This window comes from Panthera pardus, unplaced genomic scaffold, assembly GCF_024362965.1.
Source record: "Panthera pardus isolate Hobbes unplaced genomic scaffold, ASM2436296v1 HiC_scaffold_10, whole genome shotgun sequence".
Taxonomy (NCBI): Eukaryota; Metazoa; Chordata; class Mammalia; order Carnivora; family Felidae; genus Panthera; species Panthera pardus.
Window position 1 is genome coordinate 72679119 of NW_026526655.1, and position 20506 is coordinate 72699624.

Sequence of the window (20506 nt, forward strand, 5' to 3'; positions counted from 1 at the left end):
TCCACAGCCGATCACCAAATACTGAGATCTGAACAGTAAGATAAGATGTTCTTGGAACTAATTCTTACTACAAAATTATCTCCAAACCAAAATCCAACGGGATACTCTAAATGGCAAGTATTTTCATTCATGTAGTTAATACTAAATCACTCATCAATAATAGGTGTACCTTACCCAAAACAAGTGGGATAAGTACTAGAGAGACATCATCTCTTAGCAACACTTTATATCTCACAGATTTAAATATCCAAGGAATTTATGATGGCTGCATTTGGAGTTGAAAGGATAATTGGCCTCATACTTCCTGGGACTCTATTAGACAAATGGGGAGTGATATTCCTTCCCAGTAATGTTTTCATGGAATCTTCAACAGGACACCATTATGAAATAACCAAGTGGAGGAAGGCAAAGAGAATTTTTCAGGTCACTTCTTGTCTCTTGTTAACTATCCACACCTTGTTGGACTACGTTTGGGACACCAACCCTCAGGTATGGTCCATAAATGGACCACCTTCCCAATTACCACCATCCTCACTTCAAATCCACTTGTGCCCCTTATAACCATCCCCTTATCCTTCCCTACAGTCTCAGAAGAAAGGACTTCTCCTGGCCAAAACTATTCTGGACCACTTACAGCGTGAACTTCTGTAACCCTCAATTTCTTCATGAGGGAAGTAGCCATAACCCACTTCTTATAGGTTGTGAGCTTAATAATAATAATAATAATAATAATAATAATAAAGAAGATGAAAAAAATGAGAAAATACCTTACACACCAAGCATCTTTGAAATAAGATGTGATATCAAAATTGGTCATTATTTCTACCAATTTTAACACCAAGAGCCCACTTTCTCACTATTATTTCATTTTCTGGTGTCATGGATTCCTATCTATATTCAACGTGCTTGTATTTTTCTTACCTATTAAACATAGTTTTTTATGATTCTTCTGCCTTATTTAACTTTCTATGAACTCACTATTCCTTCATGACAACAAATTTCCTTCCTTTTTCTAATTATCAAACTGTTCCACGTTGGCCCACACTTAACTGCTTTCATTTTTATTTTTAAGTTTATTTCAGAAAGCGAGAGAGAGCGAGCACACGCATATGCTTGTGTGTGAGCAGAGAGAGAATCCCAAGCGGACTCCACATTGTCAGCACAGAGCCTGACATGGGGCATGATCCCACAAACCACGAGATCATGACCTGAGCCAAAATCAATTTACAAAATTGAATTTACAAAAACAGTTATTTATAGAGGAGCATCTATCCGTGAACCTGAGCTGACTCTGTCAATAATTGGCTTCTAGTCCTTAATACAAAAACATAGTTATTGCACAAGTTGTCTTTAAGCACTCCACCTCATTCACCCCATATTGAAACTGTCACCAAATCTTACCACTTCCTCTTTCAAAATGTCTCCTGAATTAGCCTTTTTCTTTCCAGTCATACCGCCACTTATCAAATCCTCATCCTCTCAAGTCTAGATAACTATCGGACTCTGGATCAATTTTCTCATCTTTTTAAAAAATTTTCACCGTCTTCTTTTCCTTCCTCACAGCCAGTGGTTCTCAAACTTTTTGTCACACTCTTAAAAACGAGGACTCCAAAGAGCTTTGGCATATATGAATTATTGATGTTTATCACATTAGAAATTAAAACTAAGAATTTTTAAGAATCAATGTTAATCCATTCTAAGTTAGTAAAACTTACATGCTAAACATTTTTAATAAAAAATATTTGGGGGGGGGGGGGCGCCTGAGTGGCTCAGTCAGTGAAGCATCCAGCTTCGGCTCAGGTCATGATCTCGTGGTTGCTGAGTTCGAGCCCCACATAGGGCTCTGTGCTGACAGCTGAAGAGCCCAGAGCTTGCTTCAGGGTCAGTGTCTCGCTCTCTCTCTGACCCTCCCCTGCTTGTGCTCTCTCTTTCTCTCAAAAATAAATAAAAACATTTAAAAAAGTGTTTTCCCAAAGATTTTAATCTCTACACTCAACGTGAGGCTCACACTTATAACCCCCAAATCAAGAGTCACATGTTCTACTGACCAAGACAGCCAGGCACCCCCAAAATATTTTCAAAGTCAAGAATGGCAGTGTTTTACACTTTTGCAAATTCTTTTTCATGTCTGATTTAACAGAAGACAGCTAGATTCTCACGTTTGCTTCTGCATTTAATCTGTTGTGATATGTTCTTTTGGGTGAAGCATGTGAAGATGTGTGGCCTCAGAGAGATATGCAGCTGGGAAAGGGAGGAACCTTCTCAGTTAATTACATTCTTCTCTGATACCTCACCAAAACTTGACAAGTAGCAATTTCTTAAAGGTTAGTTCTAGTTTTGACTTTGAATCCGTATCAATATACTTTTTGCACTCTGTTACAATAAAAGTCCATGATCTGTTATAAGCTTCAAATGGACTTAGTTAGCCATGCATGATTTCTTAACATCGTGCATCGGATGATTTGGAAAATATTAGTTTTGCAGATCCTATAAGTGCTGACACATTTATTATACAATACCAAAATATCACATTCATTAATATCTCATCTCAAATGAAAAGTCCTGAGAAGCCATCAAACTCAACGTGACCAGTGCAAATCCCAAAACCCGGATTTTTCACTTGAAAGGTCAAATTTTATCATTGGCAACTAATCCCTGTCAGTTTTATTTTTTAATTGAAAGGACGTGCTCATTTTGTTCTTTTTTGAGAAAATGTTGTGTCAAATACCCAATTCTGAATAACTCTGGCTTGCCAGTCATTCTTTCAAGTAAAAATGGTGTTCCATTAAAAAAAGTGGCTAGGTCAGCTTGCAATTCAAACAGCCACACAAGTGGTTTTCTCTGGGACAACCATCATACTTCAGCATGCAGCAGACTTGCTTTATGGGGACTTCCCATTTTATCACACAGACTATTAACAAGATCAGTCAAGGTCAAGATTTAGTAACATTTGTTATTTTCAGTACTTTGTCAGGGATGTTACCCAGTGAGTTATTATTTTTAATACTAATGCATGGTGGTGAAAAATACCACTCCTAGCTCTAGTACAGCAGATGGCCCTACCTCGATGCACACTGAGGCATCAGAAGTCTCACCAATAATTGCTTTTGTACCATCAGTGCACATGTCAATGCAAGAGAAATGGAAGTATATTCCTAATATCATTATGGAAAGAGTTTTGACTTCATAGACCCCTGTAAAGGTCTTGGGGATGCTCCTAAGTCCACAGCCCATACCTTGAGAACCTCTACTTTAAGTCTTCAACTATACTAAGTTCTCCCTTTCCTTTAAAATCATTAAAAACTAGTGTATGTACGCCTCTCAACCTATTAACTGATCTCTCATCTTCCCTTACTTGCTCAAAGCCTTGGGGTAAAAAGGCAATGGTTTATCCTCACCAGTTGCATTTCCCTTTCACCTACCTGCAACTTAAATTCACTCACCTTCACAAACCTCCTGAAACAGCCCTGTAAGGCACGGTGATATTTTTCTTTTTAAATGACCAATCTCCTCTTTTGACTTTCCTATAGTTTTTGACCTTGCAAATACTCTGTCCTCCAAGGAGGAAAGTGGCAACTGTCATAACAGACACTCAGAGAGGAAATCCATGGTTTTCAGAATTACTGTGTGGTCCTGAGGATTCTTATCCTACCCTTTTGCTGGTGCCTCTTTCAGCCAATTCACAGCTCATGAATAAAATACCAAAGTTTCTCAGTCCTCTCCTCTCAGTGGCCTTTTTCCCAGTCTAACACATCTCGTTCCATCACATTCCCTCCAAACAAAAGGAAGTCAAGCTCATACCCAGAACTTTTCCTTCACACCCAGTTTGAGTTTCCAATCGTTCAGTGGGCACCGGTGCCTACATGTTCCACCAGCATCTCAAACTCAACGTGCCTGAAACTGAACTCAAACCAAAACGGATGGTTCCCTCTCTTTCAGTGCCATCTTAACGTCACCTCAAAGCCTTGAAGTCATCATCTTTGTGTCTTCAGCTCCCAGGTCCATGCAATTTCTCAAGAATCTTCCTACTCATCACCCCTTCTTTCCTGATCCTGTTCTCATTTGAGATCTTACTCTGTCTTACCTAACTACTGACATCTCTTCCTAACCATCTCCCCGACCCTAGTCTCTTCTGTGCCCCACTGCATTCTATACTTTGTTGCTAGGTAAATCTTAAGGCAATCAAGTCTTTCCCAGCTCAGCTCTCCCACCGGCACCCAACACCAGCTTGGATTAGTCAACACTACTTCCCTCTCCTGTTACAGTCACTCTGCATATATAGGTCTTTAAACCCCAACCAGACTCTAAGGCTCCATGAAATAAGAACCTATGCTTGATAGCCCATCTCAAAGAGCATCCAACATAGTGCATTTCACAGCATCAGAATTTAATTAATATTTATTTAAGGAAATGCAGAATGAATGGATACTCTACCTCTAATCTCTCTTCCATAGCACATACAAGGCACATCTTCCTTCTATGCTTTCATCTAACTAAAACCTTATTCAACTATTGGTCAAATGGCCTACCACTATTCTAAGAGGCTGAAAATTAAATTAGCAGAAGCAAGGTTACCTCTTGGTAAAGGAAGGGGAATATGATCAGGAGGAAATATAGTTATGTTTTATTTCTTAAACTGAGTAGTAGGTAGATAGGTGCCATGTTCTTTATAGCTTTTCATTCTCTACATCTTTTTGAACATCTGAAATAATCAAAAACATCAGGCACCAGTATTTAAACAAATCTAAAAAAAAAGCCTTACTCCCCCCAAGATAGTTGTGCATGTAATTATTCTGCTGTTTCATACGTGCTCATTTTACTTCCTAACTATACTGCCAGGTGAGAAGTTTCATCATGTTTTGAGACTGATCTTCACCAAGCAATGACTCATTAGACTAAAATTTTCTCACCCCTCCCCATCAAAGCTTGCTCAAGTAGCTAATGACAGTTGGAAGCAAACCTAAACGGATTATGGTTGCCCCTAATTCAAAGAAACATAGCTGCGAATCCTATTATAATTTAATAATCCTCTCTAATTTATCTGGGTTTTTTTTTCCCCCTTAAGGCAGAAGTATTGTCTTGTGGGTAAATGACATTCTCCCCGTAAACAATATGTTGGTTTAGCAATAGGAAGCTTATTTGTAAAGACCATATTCTGTATGACACACACAGGTTATTAGAACCATTTGACAGGAAAAAGGGGATTGTATTCTGTTTGAGGAGCTCATTAAGTCACTCTTTTTTCCCAGAGTAGAAAATGCTATTTTTCCAAAATATTTTAAAATATTAAAGTATCTTTTTCTAAAGATGTTTCCAGGTGAATGTAAACTTTAATAGATTCTTGGTATATAATAAAAATATTCATCTGTCCATATCATATAACCCACTCCTCAGGTAGCTAAAATATGCAATTTCACATAATCATAATTACTTACAAGTTAATGAACAAATTCAAAGTGCTCGTTGGTTTTGTTTTACTTTGATTTAAATTTCAAACAGCTAAGAATCAAGAATTTATGTAGCTAAACCATAAAACGAGGCAGCTTAGTCTGGGAAGGGTATTTCAAATATTCAGTAGTAACCTGATATTTCATGAGCCTACGGGAAATTTCAAAACCATTTCACAAAGAGCTGTTTGTTATTAACAGCATCCAAAAACGCATTTTAAGATATTTAAAAAAAAAAAATCCCAAAGAAAATATGAAAAGTGTAAGACCAAGTTTTGAATTAAAATTTAAGTGATGATGTTTGATATTAAACCCTAGAAATTAGGGTTTGTCCACCATACATCAGTACATGCTTGGGTTAATACCCAAACTCAATTAGTTTTAGTTTGCTCCAGCCTCTCCTTTAGGTTCACTGACCTGGACATAAAATTTACACTTTAATATGGCAGACTTAATTAACGCTATTGAAATGTAAAGGATTCCATGGGGATTACAAAATACACCATCCTTTACTAATTGCCAAGCTAAATTGTGTTAAGCGACCACTTTCTCAGGAACCAACAGCTAACTGCTGGGGCTTCCACCACCTTCATGGCTATCCACACAAGGCCACATGATTACAAACATCAACTTTACCTCTTTCTCTTTTTCTGGACACTTAAAAAGAAGAAAATGTACCCTACCTGTAGACAAAACTTCTGGTCCATGTTCACAGCCACTTGGTATGTCAAAACTTCAGCCCGCTAGGAGACTGACGATGCTGAATCTGAGAGCTAGGGTCTCAGCAGTGAGGGCACATGCAAAATGCAGGCTGCGGGAGCAATATCAATCTTTACGCTTGAATTAGCTCACCTGGCAGCCAGGCACGAGAATGCCTCCTCCCCCCCAAGAACGACAGCCAATTCTGCCTTGGGCAAGAGGAGAAAAGTTGACAATGGGAGCTATTTATAACATCTTTTCTTTGCCCAATACAATTCTTAAATTTCTCCTCCATTCGTATCCCAGAAGGAGTCCTAAACTCTCAACAGAACAGGACCTCCGCGATATTCCCCCCCCCAGGGAGAGAAAGGTAACATCATGGCCGTGTTTGGCCAGCCAAAACACCAAGGGCGTTTACCAGAACTTCAAAGGCTCTGGCGGGTGGTGATGAGGGTAACGGGAGGCTTGTTCTGAAATGGGCAAACAGCTTGGCAAATTTGATTATTGATATTCACTTCAAAGGATCAGGTTTTTATTTTCCTTTCAACCCCCAGAACAGAAATGACAGAACAGATCTAAAAGTAGACACCCTGCACACGTGAATTCACCACCAAGAGAGTCTTCATGTCTGTAGGATGGCCATCCTAACCACACACCACTGGGGACTCTCCCCTCTTTACCACCACTCCCATGGCACCCTTGTCCCTCCTCAGCACAAGTCTTAGTGTAAACCTCTTACCCAAACCAAACAGCTAGATACCTGGACAGAAGGGAAAGGGTAAAATTTCTCATGCTAACACACAGGCAGCAGTATCTCTTCCCTGCCCAGAATGCCCAGCTCCTGGCCCTGTCTCATCTCCCACTCATCCTAAACTCTTCTTATTTTTATCTTCTGCCAATTCCTCCTCTTAGCTCATTTTTAGGTTTATTTTCACCACCATCCTATTCCATTTTCCTACCATATCCTCCTCTGTACCACTCCATACTATATATCAGCAGAAACACAAAATGCACACACAGCAGTTACAACATCAAAGAGCTATATTCCTGACTACCCACAATTGGGGCAAGGAAAATGCCAGATGTCCCACAGTAGAAATATGGGGGAGTTTTCTCTTTCAGCATTACTACACAAACTATTGATGTTGTTTGTGACATTGTATGACAAAGTATTGACATTGAAGATAGAATGGGCTTCTCCAGATGGGCCAGGATTCCTAACCACAAGTTTCTGCAGGAAAATGAGATACAAGTTCAAAACATTCAAATTAAAGCCCACAGAGTTGTGACTTGGGGAGCCTCTGCTACCCCCAGAAAAGAACAGGTAAATTCCCAAACTGATTAAAAAAAAAATACAGAACTCTGGATACATTTATGAAATGCTATCATTTGTAATGTCTGTTAGACATGTTTCCAGATCTAGGAAAAAAGAAATATATAAAATATCTCCACTAAAGATTTCAATTAATTTGGATTTTTTTTTTTTTCGGCTCTTACTTCAACATTCCCTGAAGAACAACTTTAGATCTAAAAAACAAAACAAAACAAAACAAAACAAAAACCACAAAAAACAAAAAAAAAACTTTCAAAAGCTATCAAATGCTTTTAAGAAAGCTAGTTATCATAAACCTGTCTAGTGAAAGTGCTAGCTTTTCAGCCAAAGCCTGTTGAATACTCTAAAATGACGGAGTAGCAAAAAAAAAAAACAAAAACAAAAAAGCACCGGAAGCAATCTTCTGGCGGGCTTTCCTTATTCCCACCTACCCCCCCCCCCCACCCCCAAAGCCGGGGAGGTCAAAATTGAGAGGAAAGAAGACTCAACCCTTAAACAATGCATATGCAACCACTCAACTATTCCTATACTGTGTATATAACTCCAAGAATTTACATTAGCTAAACAGGTCTGTATAACTGCCCAAGGGGAAAAAAATCTCCCAAATACATTCAGTTTGGCAAAGCTTCCTCCTACAAGAGGCACTCAAGTTTCACTCAGAAATGGAGTATCATTATGTAAAATCTTTAGGAGGGGGGAATTATTGAAAACACATTCTTACCATTCTCATTGGGCTCTGCTGCCTTGGACACTTCTCTGAACGGTATTATAACTGCATCTCCAGGCACTCTGGGGCTTTCCACATACTTGGGCTTCCTGACGGGTCCTGCAGTGGAAAAGATCTGAGTGTGGCTAATTTTTTCCAGACGCAAACAAAGCTTCAGAATGTACAGTGTGTGTCCTCACCAGGACCCAAATATGCCTAAAGGAAGAGCCGGCCCCTTCTCCTCCCTTGAATACACACACGGTCATTTCAGTACAGACACGGGAATGTCCAGTCTGAGCTGCCAAAGAAGAAATGGGTAAGCTCAGTTTCGAGAATGTAAACTCTGACAAAAACAAAAGCTGCTCTTTTGCTATGAAGTTTCTACAGCTGTCTTTGGTGTACATCAAGTGAGTGATTTTGACATGTTCAAACCTGGACAGCTTTTGGCAAAGGGTTTTTTATTTGGAATTTGTCTCTAACTGGGACAAAGACGGTTGGGTTGCTTGGTATCTCCAAAGTCAGGAGGCAAGGATTACTAACAGCCAGCCTGAAAGATCAACACGCTCTGAGCGACCACAGAGAGCAGGCATTTTATCAGACTGGTGACGCACGGCAATTGTGTGGGGCACAGAAGGCGATGGTTTTCTTGGCACATGACAGAGGCACCTTCAGGAAAGCACAGCGGCCAGTGCAGCAGGCAACTGGGGACACAAGAGAGCCCGTAAGTCCAATCTCTTACCTCCCCCTCAACCTCAACTTATCATCAGAAAATCTGGAATTCTCAGTAAGAACGGATAGACCCCCTCACACACATTGGTGGTGGCAATGTATAGGTGCAGCCACTTTAGAAAACAGTTTGGTAGTTCCTCAAGAAGTTAAACAGTTATTGTATGACCCAGTAATTCCACCTCTATGTTCACACCACGTCCACACAGAAGTTTATATACTTGTGCGCACAGTAGCACTATCAATAGCCAAGTGTCCATCAACTATTTATAAAATGTGATATCCCATACAGTGGAATCTTATTGGGCAATAAAAAGGAATGGAGTACTGATTCATGCTACAGCATGAAACACTATGCTAAGGGAAGGAAGCCAGTCCCCATAGATCACATATTGTAGGAGTCCACTAGTGTGGAATTATCCAGAATAGGTAAATTTATTTATTTTTTTAAACATTTTTTTTAAGTTTATTTATTTTGAGAGAGAGAGAGAGACAGAGAGAGAATCAGTGGAGAAGGGGCAGAAAGAGAGGTGGACAGAGGATCTGAAGCAGGCTCTGTGCTGACAGCAGAGAGGTTGATGAGGGGCTGGAACTCATGAACCACAAGACCTGAGCTGAAGTCGGATGCTTAACTGACTGAACCACCCAGGCACCCCTGAATAGATAAATTTATAGAAACCAAGTATGAATGGTTTTCAGGAGCTGGGGGATATGCAGGCTTGTGGGCTAATGACTAAGGGGTATCAGACTTCTTTCTGGAGTGATAAAAATGTCCTAAAATTAGTGGTGATGGCTGCATGACCTTAGGAATATACTAAAAACTTCTACAGGGTACACTTGGAGTGAATTGTATATGTGAATTATATTTAAATAAAGCAACTTAAAAAAAGAGCACCTATTTTATTCCTTTCAAACATCACATTTGTTCCAGAATCACCCACTTTACTCTCATTTTCCTTGGTTGCCTTAAAGTGTGCTTTTAACAAGGCCACAAAGGCAGGGAACATTTCACACCAGTAAGGGACTGGATGGTGGAAAGAGTGGCATATGGGTCGACAGCCCTCCCTCCTGCTCAGCCCTGAGCCATAGCCCCGACTCTCTGGGGTCTCGGCACACTGAGGTGGTGAATCGGGCACATCCTGAGCACCCTTCTGTGTCAAACGTCTTAGGAGTCTGAGGAGTTCCGGTCAGAATATGGTTTGTGGTGAGAGATGCTGCCATCTAAAGGCTTACTGCAAGAGCATCTACATCAGTATAAAAATAATCCAACTCCCTGCCACCTACAGTGTACTACAGATTAAAACAGGCTACGTTATCAAAGAAGCTTATGGTACTTGACAAATAGGGCTATTATTTCAAACTTTAGAAACCATGGTTTTTAAATGGCTAATGCAGCATTTAATCACATGGCTATCTCCATAATTTATGTAACCCTGTCAGAAAGAGGATTTTTCAAAGGTTAAAATGGAATGCTTATGGGGGAAGAGGGAGGACCTGCTCACAATCTGAATGGAAGATGTAGGCTATACAACAGAATACAAAGCATCATTCAGATTTTATCTAAAAATACACATATCTGTATACAAATATGCATGGAGAGAAGACTGGTAGGGGAGGAGGGCGGGGAGGGTAAGGGGATACTAAAAAGTATTTGCTGTAGAGGAGCCAGAAATTAGAAGAAAGGGCCCTAACAAGGCAGGAAGAAATGGAACCAGGACAAACATGAGAACCTTTCTACACTTTTGGTTCCTGACCTATTATCTATGGTAAAAGAGATGGCTGGCGTCTCTTCCCCCATCATCTGCCCTAATAAAGAAGTAAAGCCCTTACTATTATTGTCCACTGATTCAAACTGCCCCAACCAGCATGCCATTGCTCAAGAGACACCTATAAATTTCTGCTCACCTTAACTCTTCAGAGTATAAGGAACAGCAAATCTAATCAGATCTATTTCCAGGCTCCAATCTACCTACCCTGCATATCCTTCAAAAATATTTTCTAACAGTAAGTACTCTCTTAAAATGTGGTCTATTTCACATGGATGAAATATGAATGGTTTCACATGGATGGTTTTATGACTGATTGGAACATCGAACCCCAACGTCACCCAGAAACATCATCCCGAGCCTTCAGAAAGCATCAATGCCCATCCTTTCAATTGTCTAGGACTGTATTTTGTTCATAGGTCAATTGCTAATGATAAGAAATACTCAACATTGAGGAGTGAGGGTATTAAGAGCAGAGTGTCTGGAATTGGGCAAACCTGGATTCAAACATGGTCCCTAGCCTCCCCCAACTTGGACCTCAGTAATACCCCAGAGCTAAAAGATGAACACGTAAGCCTCCTGCTCCAAGGGGAACATCCATGAGAGCAGAGACCAGGTGGAACGGATTCCCAGGATTGGAACAGTGCCTGGCACAGTAAACAGGGATGCAAGATAGGAAAGGAGACATAGAATATACCAAAGGAAATAAAACGTGTATTCGGTGGACCCACAAGGCTAAGCACTAACATCCATTAATTCATTCAATGGTAATAACTTTGGGAGAAAAGCACTATTTCCATTTTTAGGTCAGGAAACCGAAGCTCAAATCAGTTAAACAAGTTGCTCAGAGCCCACACATGGCAAAACAGGAATTCAAATAGTTCTGTGGTCCATGCAGGTTCGAAGCCCATGTACTCAACCACCACTCAGTACTTATAAAAGTGGGAAACCCAGATAAAACATGCAGTCCTACAAAAGGCCAGAGCAGGGGAAACTTCTACCATCACCTGGTCATCCATGGACTTAGCAGAGTCAACAAATATTTTATTCATATTTATTTGTCTCTGATCACCCCTTTTACTAGGAGTTGAATATTATGAAATGAATACAGGCTTACGTGAGATAGTGCAGATCTTGCAATAAATTGAGTCAAATGAATTTTTTGTTTCTTAGTGCATATGAAATTATGTATACACTGTAGTCTGTCACATGTGCAATAGCATTATGTCTAAAAAACAATGTACATACCTTAATTAAGAATTACTTGGGATAAGCACTGGGTGTTGTATGGAAACCAATTTGACAATAAATTTCATATTAAAAAATTTTTTTTAAAAAAGAATTACTTTATTGGGGTGCCTGGGTGGCTCAGTCCAAAGCATCTTTTGATTTCAGCTGAAGTCGTGATCTCACAGTTTGTGAGATCCAGAGCCTGCTTGGGATTCTCTTTCTCCCCCCCTCCTCTCTCTCTCTGCCCCTCCCCGGCTCACACACATGCTCTCTCTCTCAAAATAAATAGTGTTGTTTTTTTTTTTAAAGAATTACTTTACTGTTAACAATGTCAACTATCATCCGAGCTTTCAGTGATTAGTAATCCTTTTGCTGGTGGAAGGTCTTGCCTTGATGTTGATGGCTGTGGACAGATCACAGTGGTGGTTGCTGAAGGCTATGATAGCTGTGGAGATTTCTTAACACAAGACAACAATGAAGTTTGCCACATCAATTGACTCTTCCATGAATGATTTCTCTATATGTGATGCTGTTTAATAGTATTTTACCCACAAAGTTTCATTCATAATTAGAGTCAAACCTCTCAAATACTGCTACTACTTTATCAACTAAGTTTATGTAATATTCTAAGTCCTTTGTTGTCATTTTAACAATATTTACAGTATCTTCATGGGGAGTAGAAACTATCTGTTTATCCATAAAAATCAACTCCTCATCCATTAAAGTTGTACCATGAGATTGCAACAATTCAGTCCCATCTTCAGGCTCCACTTCTAATTCTAGCTCTCTTGCTGTTTCCACCACATCTGTAGTTACTTCCTCTACTGAAGTCTTGGAACTCTCAAAGTCATTGCTGAAGGTTGGAATCAGCCTCTTCCAAACTCCTGTTCATGTTGATATGTTGTCCTCTTCCCATGAATCACAAATATTCTTAAGGACATCTAGAATGGTGAATCCTTTCCAGAAGGTTTTCAATTTATTTTGCCCGACCCATCAGAGGAATCAGTATCTGAAGGATTGATAGCCTTACAAAACATATTTCTTAAATACGACCTAGAAGTTGGAATTACTCCTTGGTCAGGCTGCAAAATGAGCACCATGTTAACAGTCATGAAAACAACATTAAGCCTGTTGTACATCTCTATCAGAGCTCTTGAGTGACCATGGGAATTGTAAATGAGCAGAAGTATTTTGAAAGCAATCTTATTCTGAGCAGATCTCAACAGTGGGCTTAAAATATTCAGTAAACCAAGGAGCCTGCGTGGCTCAGTTGGCTGAGTGTCTGACTTTGGCTCAGGTCATGATCTTGTGGTCTGTGAGTTCGAGCCCCGCATTGGGCTCTGTGTTGACAGCTCAGAGCCTGGAGTCAGCTTTGGATTCTATCTCTCTCTGCCCCTCCCCAGCTTGTGCACACTCTGTCTCTCAAAAATGAATAAATAAACATTAAAAAAATATTCAGTAAACGATGTTGTAAACAGAAGCAGAAGTCCTGTCATCCAGGCTTTGTTGTCCCACTTATAGAGCACAGGCAGAATACATTTAGTATAATTCTTAAGGACCCTAGGATTTGCAGACTGGTAAATGAGCACTGGTTTCAACTTAAAGTCACCAGCTGCATTAGCCCCTAACAAGAGTCATCCTGACCCCTTTGAAGCTTTAAAGCCAGGCATGGACTTCTCTTCTCTAGTTATGAATGTCCTAGGTGGGATTTTCCAATAGAAGGTGATTTCGTCTACACTGAAAATCTGTTGTTTATCGTAGCCACTTTCAGTAATGACCTTAGTTAGATATTCTGGATAACTTGCTGCAGCTTCTACGTCAGCACTTGCTGCTTCACCTGATACTTCTATGTTATGAAGATGGCTTCTTTCCTTAAATCTCATGAACGAACCTCTGCTAGCATCAAACTTTTCTTCTACAGCATCCTCACCTCTCTCAGCCTTAACAGAATTGAAAACAGTTAGGGTCTTGCTCTGGATTAGCCTTTGGCTTAAGAAAAGGTGGTGGCTAGTTTGATTTTCTATCCAGATCATTAAAACTTTCTCCCTATCAGCAATAAGGCTGTTTTTGCTTTCCTTTCATTGATGTGTTCACTGGAGTAGCACTTTTAATTTCCTTCAAGAACTTTTCCTCTACATTCACAGCTTGGCTAACTATCTGATGCCAAAGCTAGCTTTCTCGGTTTTTGATATGTCTTCCTCACTAAGCTTAATCATTTCCAGCTTTTGATTTAAAGTGAGAGACATGTGACTCTTCTTTTCCCTTGAACACTTAGAGGACATTATAGGGTTAAATTAAGTGGCCTAATTTCAAAACTGTTGTATTGGTGCAACATTCAGAACACACCCAACATTTATCAATTAAGTTTCTGTCTTATATGGGTATGGTTCGTGGCACCCCAAAACAATTACAATAGTTAACAAAGATCATTGACCACAGATTCACAGTAAGACAGTAATGGAAAAGCTTGAAATACTGTGAGAATTACCAAAATGTGACACAGAGACATGAAGTGAGCAAATGCAGCTGGAAAAATGGTGCCAACAGAGTTGCTGGAGATAGGGTTGCCACAAATCTTCAATTTGCAAAAATGCAACATCTCCAAAGTGCAATAAAATGAGGTATGCCTGTATAAACAACTGCTCTCAACATGATCCTTTTATTTAAAGTGCTTTCCACAAACAGCTGAACCTCAAAACGCTATAAAATAAGAAAAATTTATAACTATAGAGGTTTTGTTCCTTCCTCCTCTCAACTGCTCATTAGAGAATCTTTGCACACTTTCCATTAAACATAGCAGATGAACACTCCTTTTCAAAATATCATTAAAGTTGCAGTAAAGGGATCTGAGAGACCAATGGGAAAAGGAGAACACCATAGGCAAGAAACCAAACTTCTGAAAGTGGGAAACCATTTGCCAAGGAGCAGTGAATTGAGCAGACTAGAAAAGGTTAGCACTGGGGGAGGGGACAGGAAGGCTTAGCCTCAGGGACACAAGGCACCTCTGAAGGCACACAAGATCAGGTCTTGAGAATCTACTGAAGGGAGAATTAGACCCTCAGAACTAGGAAGCATTCTCTCTCTCATCCTGGAGGCTGAGGTTTTCCCTCTGGAAAGGCTGAATGCCAAGACCATAGAGACTCGAGCTAAACTCTTAAGTGCTAAACTAAAAAACTGGGATTAAGAAAAATTCCACATGTGGATTGGTAGGCCCCAGATGCACCCCTGCGTTTAGCCATGAAAACACAGGCAGTGAGCACTCACACCATGACAGAGAGAGACATTAGAGGATTCTTCTCTGGAGAAAGTCACCAAGAGAAAAGACCTGTAGGTAACCAGTTGGGGACGTCCCCTGAAAGAAATGGTAGATCCCTGGGGCTCCTAGGTGGCTCAGTCAGTTAAGCAGCCAACTTCAGCTCAGGTCAAGGTTTGTAGGTTCAAGCCCTGCATTGTGCTCTGCGCTGACAGTTCGGAGCCTGGAGCCTGCTTCGGATTCTGTACCTCCCTCTCTCTCTGTCCCTCCCCTGCTTGCACTGGCTCTCGCTCTCTCTCTCAAAAATAAACATAAAAAAAAAAAGAAAGAAAGAAAGAAAGAAAGAAAGAAAGAAAGAAAGAAAGAAAGAAAGAAAGAAAGAAAGAAAGAAATGGTAGATCCCTGACCACTGTATTACAAAGCCTGTCCTCAATACCTCAACACCTATCCGGCACTTTCAATCAGCTTCTTTGTTCCTCCCAACATACAAACTAGAATCAGAAGGTCAAGGAAAGGTCCTGAAAGACACCAACTGAAACAAGAAAAGGACTGAGGAATCAGACAAACCAGGAGGAACACCCTCCAGAATGAGGAGAGTTACTGCCTCCACTACCCAAGGGGCTACCATGACAAAGGGCACCTAGGATCCATGTGGTGGGCAACTGATAAGAATGACTGAAGGATGATGAGAAGAGAGGCTACCCCACTAGGAGGCATTTGATCACCAGACACCCATCTTACACCTGAATTGCTGTCTATTAAACCACAATGACACTGATTTCTATGCCACTGAAAAAAAAAAAAACTCCCCCAAAATGAAGTGGCCGCATTCCTTATCAACAGATCCAAATTGAGAATTCCATCTCCCTACTACCCTCTTACTCAAGGATATTACTATCCAGCTGCCTTCTACACACAGCTTTTTAAAAATTTTAATTTTTTTTTTTGGGGGGGGGGAGAGAGAGAGAGAGAGAGAGAGAGCGAGCGTGCGCTAGCCCAAGTGGGGCAAGGGGCAGAAAGAAGGGGACAGAGGATCCAAAGAAGGCTCTGGGGTAACAGCAGACCTCGAACATCCAGGTGCCCCTACACACAGCTCTTTGTTTAAAGTAAAATGCTCAATGTTCCCAAGCATAAACTACCTTAAAGTAATCTCCCTTGCCCTTCCCTATCAGGTTAATCCCTGCAAATTAGCCAGAATATAATGCTACATACTAATTATGCAGAAAGCATGGTACTTTGGCTACTATGTTTTAAGGCAAGAGTTCCTTAGAAATGATATGATACAAGACTGTCAGGTATTAGCTTGAAAATCAGCTAGGGGTGCCTGGCTGGCTCCGTCGATACAGTATGTGACTCCTGATCTTGGGGTTGAAAATTCAAGCCCCACATTAGGTGTAGAGATTACTTAAAAAAAAACAAAAAAACAAAAAAAAAAAACAGTAGGAAGGGTGCCTGGGTGGATCAGTTGGTTAAGGTTCAACTCTTGATTTTGGCTCAGGTCATGAACTCATGGTCTGTGAGATCAAGCCCCATGTAAGACTCTATGCTGCCAGTGTGGAGACTGCTTGCGATTCTCTATCTCCCTCCCTCCCCTCCCTCTCTCTCTTTCTGCTCCTACCCTACTCACCCTCTCAAAATAAATGAACTTTTTAAAAAATACATAATTTATTGTCAAATTGGCTTACATACAACACCCAGTGCTCATCCCAACAAAATGAACTTCTTTAAAAAAATGAAGATTCCGATATACTTACTAGGTATGGCTGGGACCATGGCCATGCTTTGGTACCAAGAGTATCAAGTAGAAAAGCATAGGCTACCATGGGCAGGGCCCCTAAGGAGGACCAACCACCCTTCTTCCCTCAGGTCTAAGCAGAGTCTAAAGGGTCATGGTTGGGGTACCAATGGAGAATGTTCTCAATCATAAATGGGAATTGTTCTCAATTATAACTCATTTCATAGTAACTATGGATCCTTTACCTCATCCTGATTCCCCCACCCCCCATTCCCATTCTCTACTATGTGATACAAGGGAAGGGTCCTCGACTTTAAAGATAAAGGGCTCTTAAGACAAAGAGACACAGATTGTGCCCTGAAGAGGTTAAACAGGCATCCAGTACTCAGCTTGCACAAGAAGAGCTCCTGCCATCTCCTTTCACAGTTCAGCAGGACCTGTGTCAGCCTGGGAGGAGGATCAGCAGCCCACCCTTAATCACTTCAGTCTCCAGCCTCAGAGGCAGGCATGCTTCCCATTCAGTCCTCTGCCTATGGAAATCTCCAAATGTACTTTTCCCAGCGGCCAGTTTTCCTACTCTTTTTGACATTTTAATCACATAGCTGACTATTCTGCTGCTTAGAAACTGCCATATAAGGAATATTTTTAAAAAGGGATGGCAGAAATAAACCAAACTGGGCTTTATCTCCAGGCAGTGAAAGACAGAAGGGCAGGGGTTACTTTACATTTCTGAGTGTTTCAGTTAAAAATAATTATATATATGAAAGCAGTATTTGGGATGTGGAACACCTGAGGCTATTTATTGCATTTAAAGCAGTCTTACATTTTTCACAACATCTGGAGACTATGAAAAGTGGAACTTTGTATTATCAATCATTTTAGAGGGTTTTGTTTTTGTTTTCTTTTTTAAGCATCTTGAACTTTTACAGAAAAGGTTCCTTTCAATTTTATCTGGTCTGGGGTTTTCATATTACATTGGGAAATGTCCACAACAAGAGGGGAATGATAAAAAGGATAAGTAAGAGAATCTCCTTTGGGGGAGGGAAGCTTTATCACGTAAGCAAATGTCATTAATTAGTCAGTTCCCAAATGGTAAACTCTGGTAAACGATCAAATCACAGTCGGGATTTTTAAAAGGCACAATACTTAGCACTTTCATTTGACCCTCTCCCTCCTGTGCCCCAAAAGGAAAGTGTTGGAGGGAGGAAGAGACACAGTCCGAACTGAGAAAGGGAGGAATTTGGCCTGAGGGCACGATGGGAACACCAAACACTGTAAATGGGATGAAGGTGTCCTCTCTTGTTGCTTTGTCCTGTGCTGAGTTGAGGCAGGGCAGGTGAGCTGGTGGGACTGCTCACAACCCTACCTGGGAGGAGTGAGAGCTTCTTGGGAGGATTCACTTTGAGGGAAGGAGCCAGACAATGAACCAACCCCAGTCAGGAAGCCTCCACCCAAAGTGAGGGCAATTTCAAGCACAGTGTGCTGTCCATCACTTGGATTTCTCCTATAAGAAGCAGGGGAGAGACTGCATATAAAAACCTAAAATGCTGCTGGAGATGGCTCTACTCCAGGGATGGACAAAGGCAGCAAGAGGCTCCCCAGCCAGCTCTACATCTTGGGTACTGGAAGCTGATGAAAGGCAAGGCTTCAGGAGAAGTGCATCAGCAAGAGCTTCTCTGGTCTGCCCCTTGGGGGGGCTTCCAGAAACTTCTAGAAACACTTTTATGACTGCCTGGGGCCTTGTGTAGGGAGAGGAGGACAGTAAGTCAGTGCAACCTGAGTTGTTACTACTGTATATAACCTCCTCTAAAGACAGGTAAGGTCTGGGAAAATGCAGGCTAATTCTACAGAAGAAAAAACTGGTGAGAGGAAAATAATGGGCCACCTGCTAATGATGATTGAAATACAAGAGTTACCTAACATTACTCTCAATAAGCCTCCTTTTTCTTATTGCAAATACCTTATTTTTTTAAGAGTGCATTGAGAAGGGTAGACAGCCTTTATTTATTCACCCAATGCACAAGGCACCGTGTGATATAAATGTGCATTGCCATTCAGGCACTTAAATCTAGTAGGAAAACAGTGTTTCAAGATGGAGCCATATTCCTTTCAATATATCAGCTTTAAAATAAATGTTGACAAAGATTTTCAAGTCTCAGTTTATAGTGTGCATGTTTCCAGCACTTTGAGTACAATAAACCCCAAGCTCAACAAAATATGTACCCTGAGTAATGTTGCCACTTTCTTCCAATGCAGTTTGCTGTTCCTACACTGTACTGTCTTTATATACCAAAGCATGGAAATGCATTAATTCATAAAAATTAATAAAGTAATTAATTCTTTATTTACTCAAGTATCCACTGGCATCCACTGCATGCCAGGCCCAGGGTGAGAACAAGAAAGATATCAACATGCTCTCCTAAAGCTCTCAGATGAGGGAACAAAACTCTTTATCACATTGCCTAAATTTTATTTCCAAACACTTCAATATAGTTAATGTGATATAAATGTATGTCGGGTGCCTTTAATCTATTGCCTAAAAGCAATTAGTTGTCTTAATCTGGAATACAGACCCCAGAGGTTAACTAGCCTTTAATCATAAGGCCACACTCAAGAGCAGACCATTCACTACTAGTCAGTCAGCTAGCTATCCCTACCACAGCCACCACAGTAACACAAGTTAGCACGCTTGAGGTCAGAAATGGACTTCCACACTGGTGAAGTTCCTGATCTTGGTAAATCATTATTATGTAGTTGGAAATTTATCTGCAGTGGTAAAAGTCCTATTGAGTTAAGAGGATTAACCAGAAACATCCCGGAAACTCTCTAGCCCTTGTATGACCCCAGTAGAAACTCTAGCAGGCCTGCAGAAAGGTGTCCTAGCTTAATAAGGAAAAGGTCCAGGTCTACCTGCTGATTCCAGAGAATTATTTGGCCCCAAGGCAAAACGACAGGATAAGTGAAATTCTGTCTGTGGTAGGTGGAACCTTGAAAGATGTCACTCCAAGATTCCTGTCCCCTGGTTACCAAATGAAACACAATCTGGGTACGGCTGTGAAGGGGTCCTGCAGATGGAATTTAGAATTAAGGCTACAGGATGGCAACACACAAGGCAGTGAATGTTTCTTGGGAAGAAAAAGCCTGATCCTTCACCCCCTACTTGGGGACTGTGTCGCTTGGATTCTTCTTTGTACCTGTTCCTTTCCATTCGACTTGACCTTCAGCCATCTTGCCCTTTCCCTGGCCAGATAACCCTCTCGAGCCCAAATGTTCCTTGTACTACAGTCTTCTGGAAAGCAAACTCACCTCCTGCTATGTGATCTCTAACATTTACATGGGATTGTTTTTGCCGTAGCTTAATCTTCCTGAGCCTGCTACCACCGTGGTAGTAGGTTTTAGGTGGGGTTGTAGTGCCTTTGATTAATGTAAATATCTCATTTTCATCTTTCTCCCATTGATTTGGCCTCTCCAGTGACCTGAGATTTCTGTTAAAAAGGTTGATGTTACTGTTTACTGTCTCTTGTAGAGGAAACTAATAAAGTGTCTTTGTGTGGGGAAAAAAAAAATAGAATTAAGGTACTAATCAGCTGACCTTAAAATAGCCTTACAAA

The 20506-nt window shown here is 40.7% G+C and overlaps 1 protein-coding gene across 13 annotated transcripts in view; it reads right to left on the reverse strand.

Moving 5' to 3' along the window:
* Positions 1-20506, reverse strand: part of TANC1 (tetratricopeptide repeat, ankyrin repeat and coiled-coil containing 1) — a 239857-nt gene that overhangs the window by 81361 nt on the left and 137990 nt on the right. For 10 of the 13 annotated variants that reach the window (XM_019457149.2, XM_053908411.1, XM_053908405.1 and 7 more), the window contains exon 4: positions 8201-8305. The exons of 2 other annotated variants lie outside the window; for them this stretch is intronic. In XM_019457149.2, the coding sequence (XP_019312694.2) occupies positions 8201-8305 (105 nt within the window). Of the gene's footprint in view, positions 1-6130; positions 6360-8200; positions 8306-20506 lie in introns of those variants that run through there. One more of the 13 variants, XM_019457217.2, reaches the window with a different exon arrangement.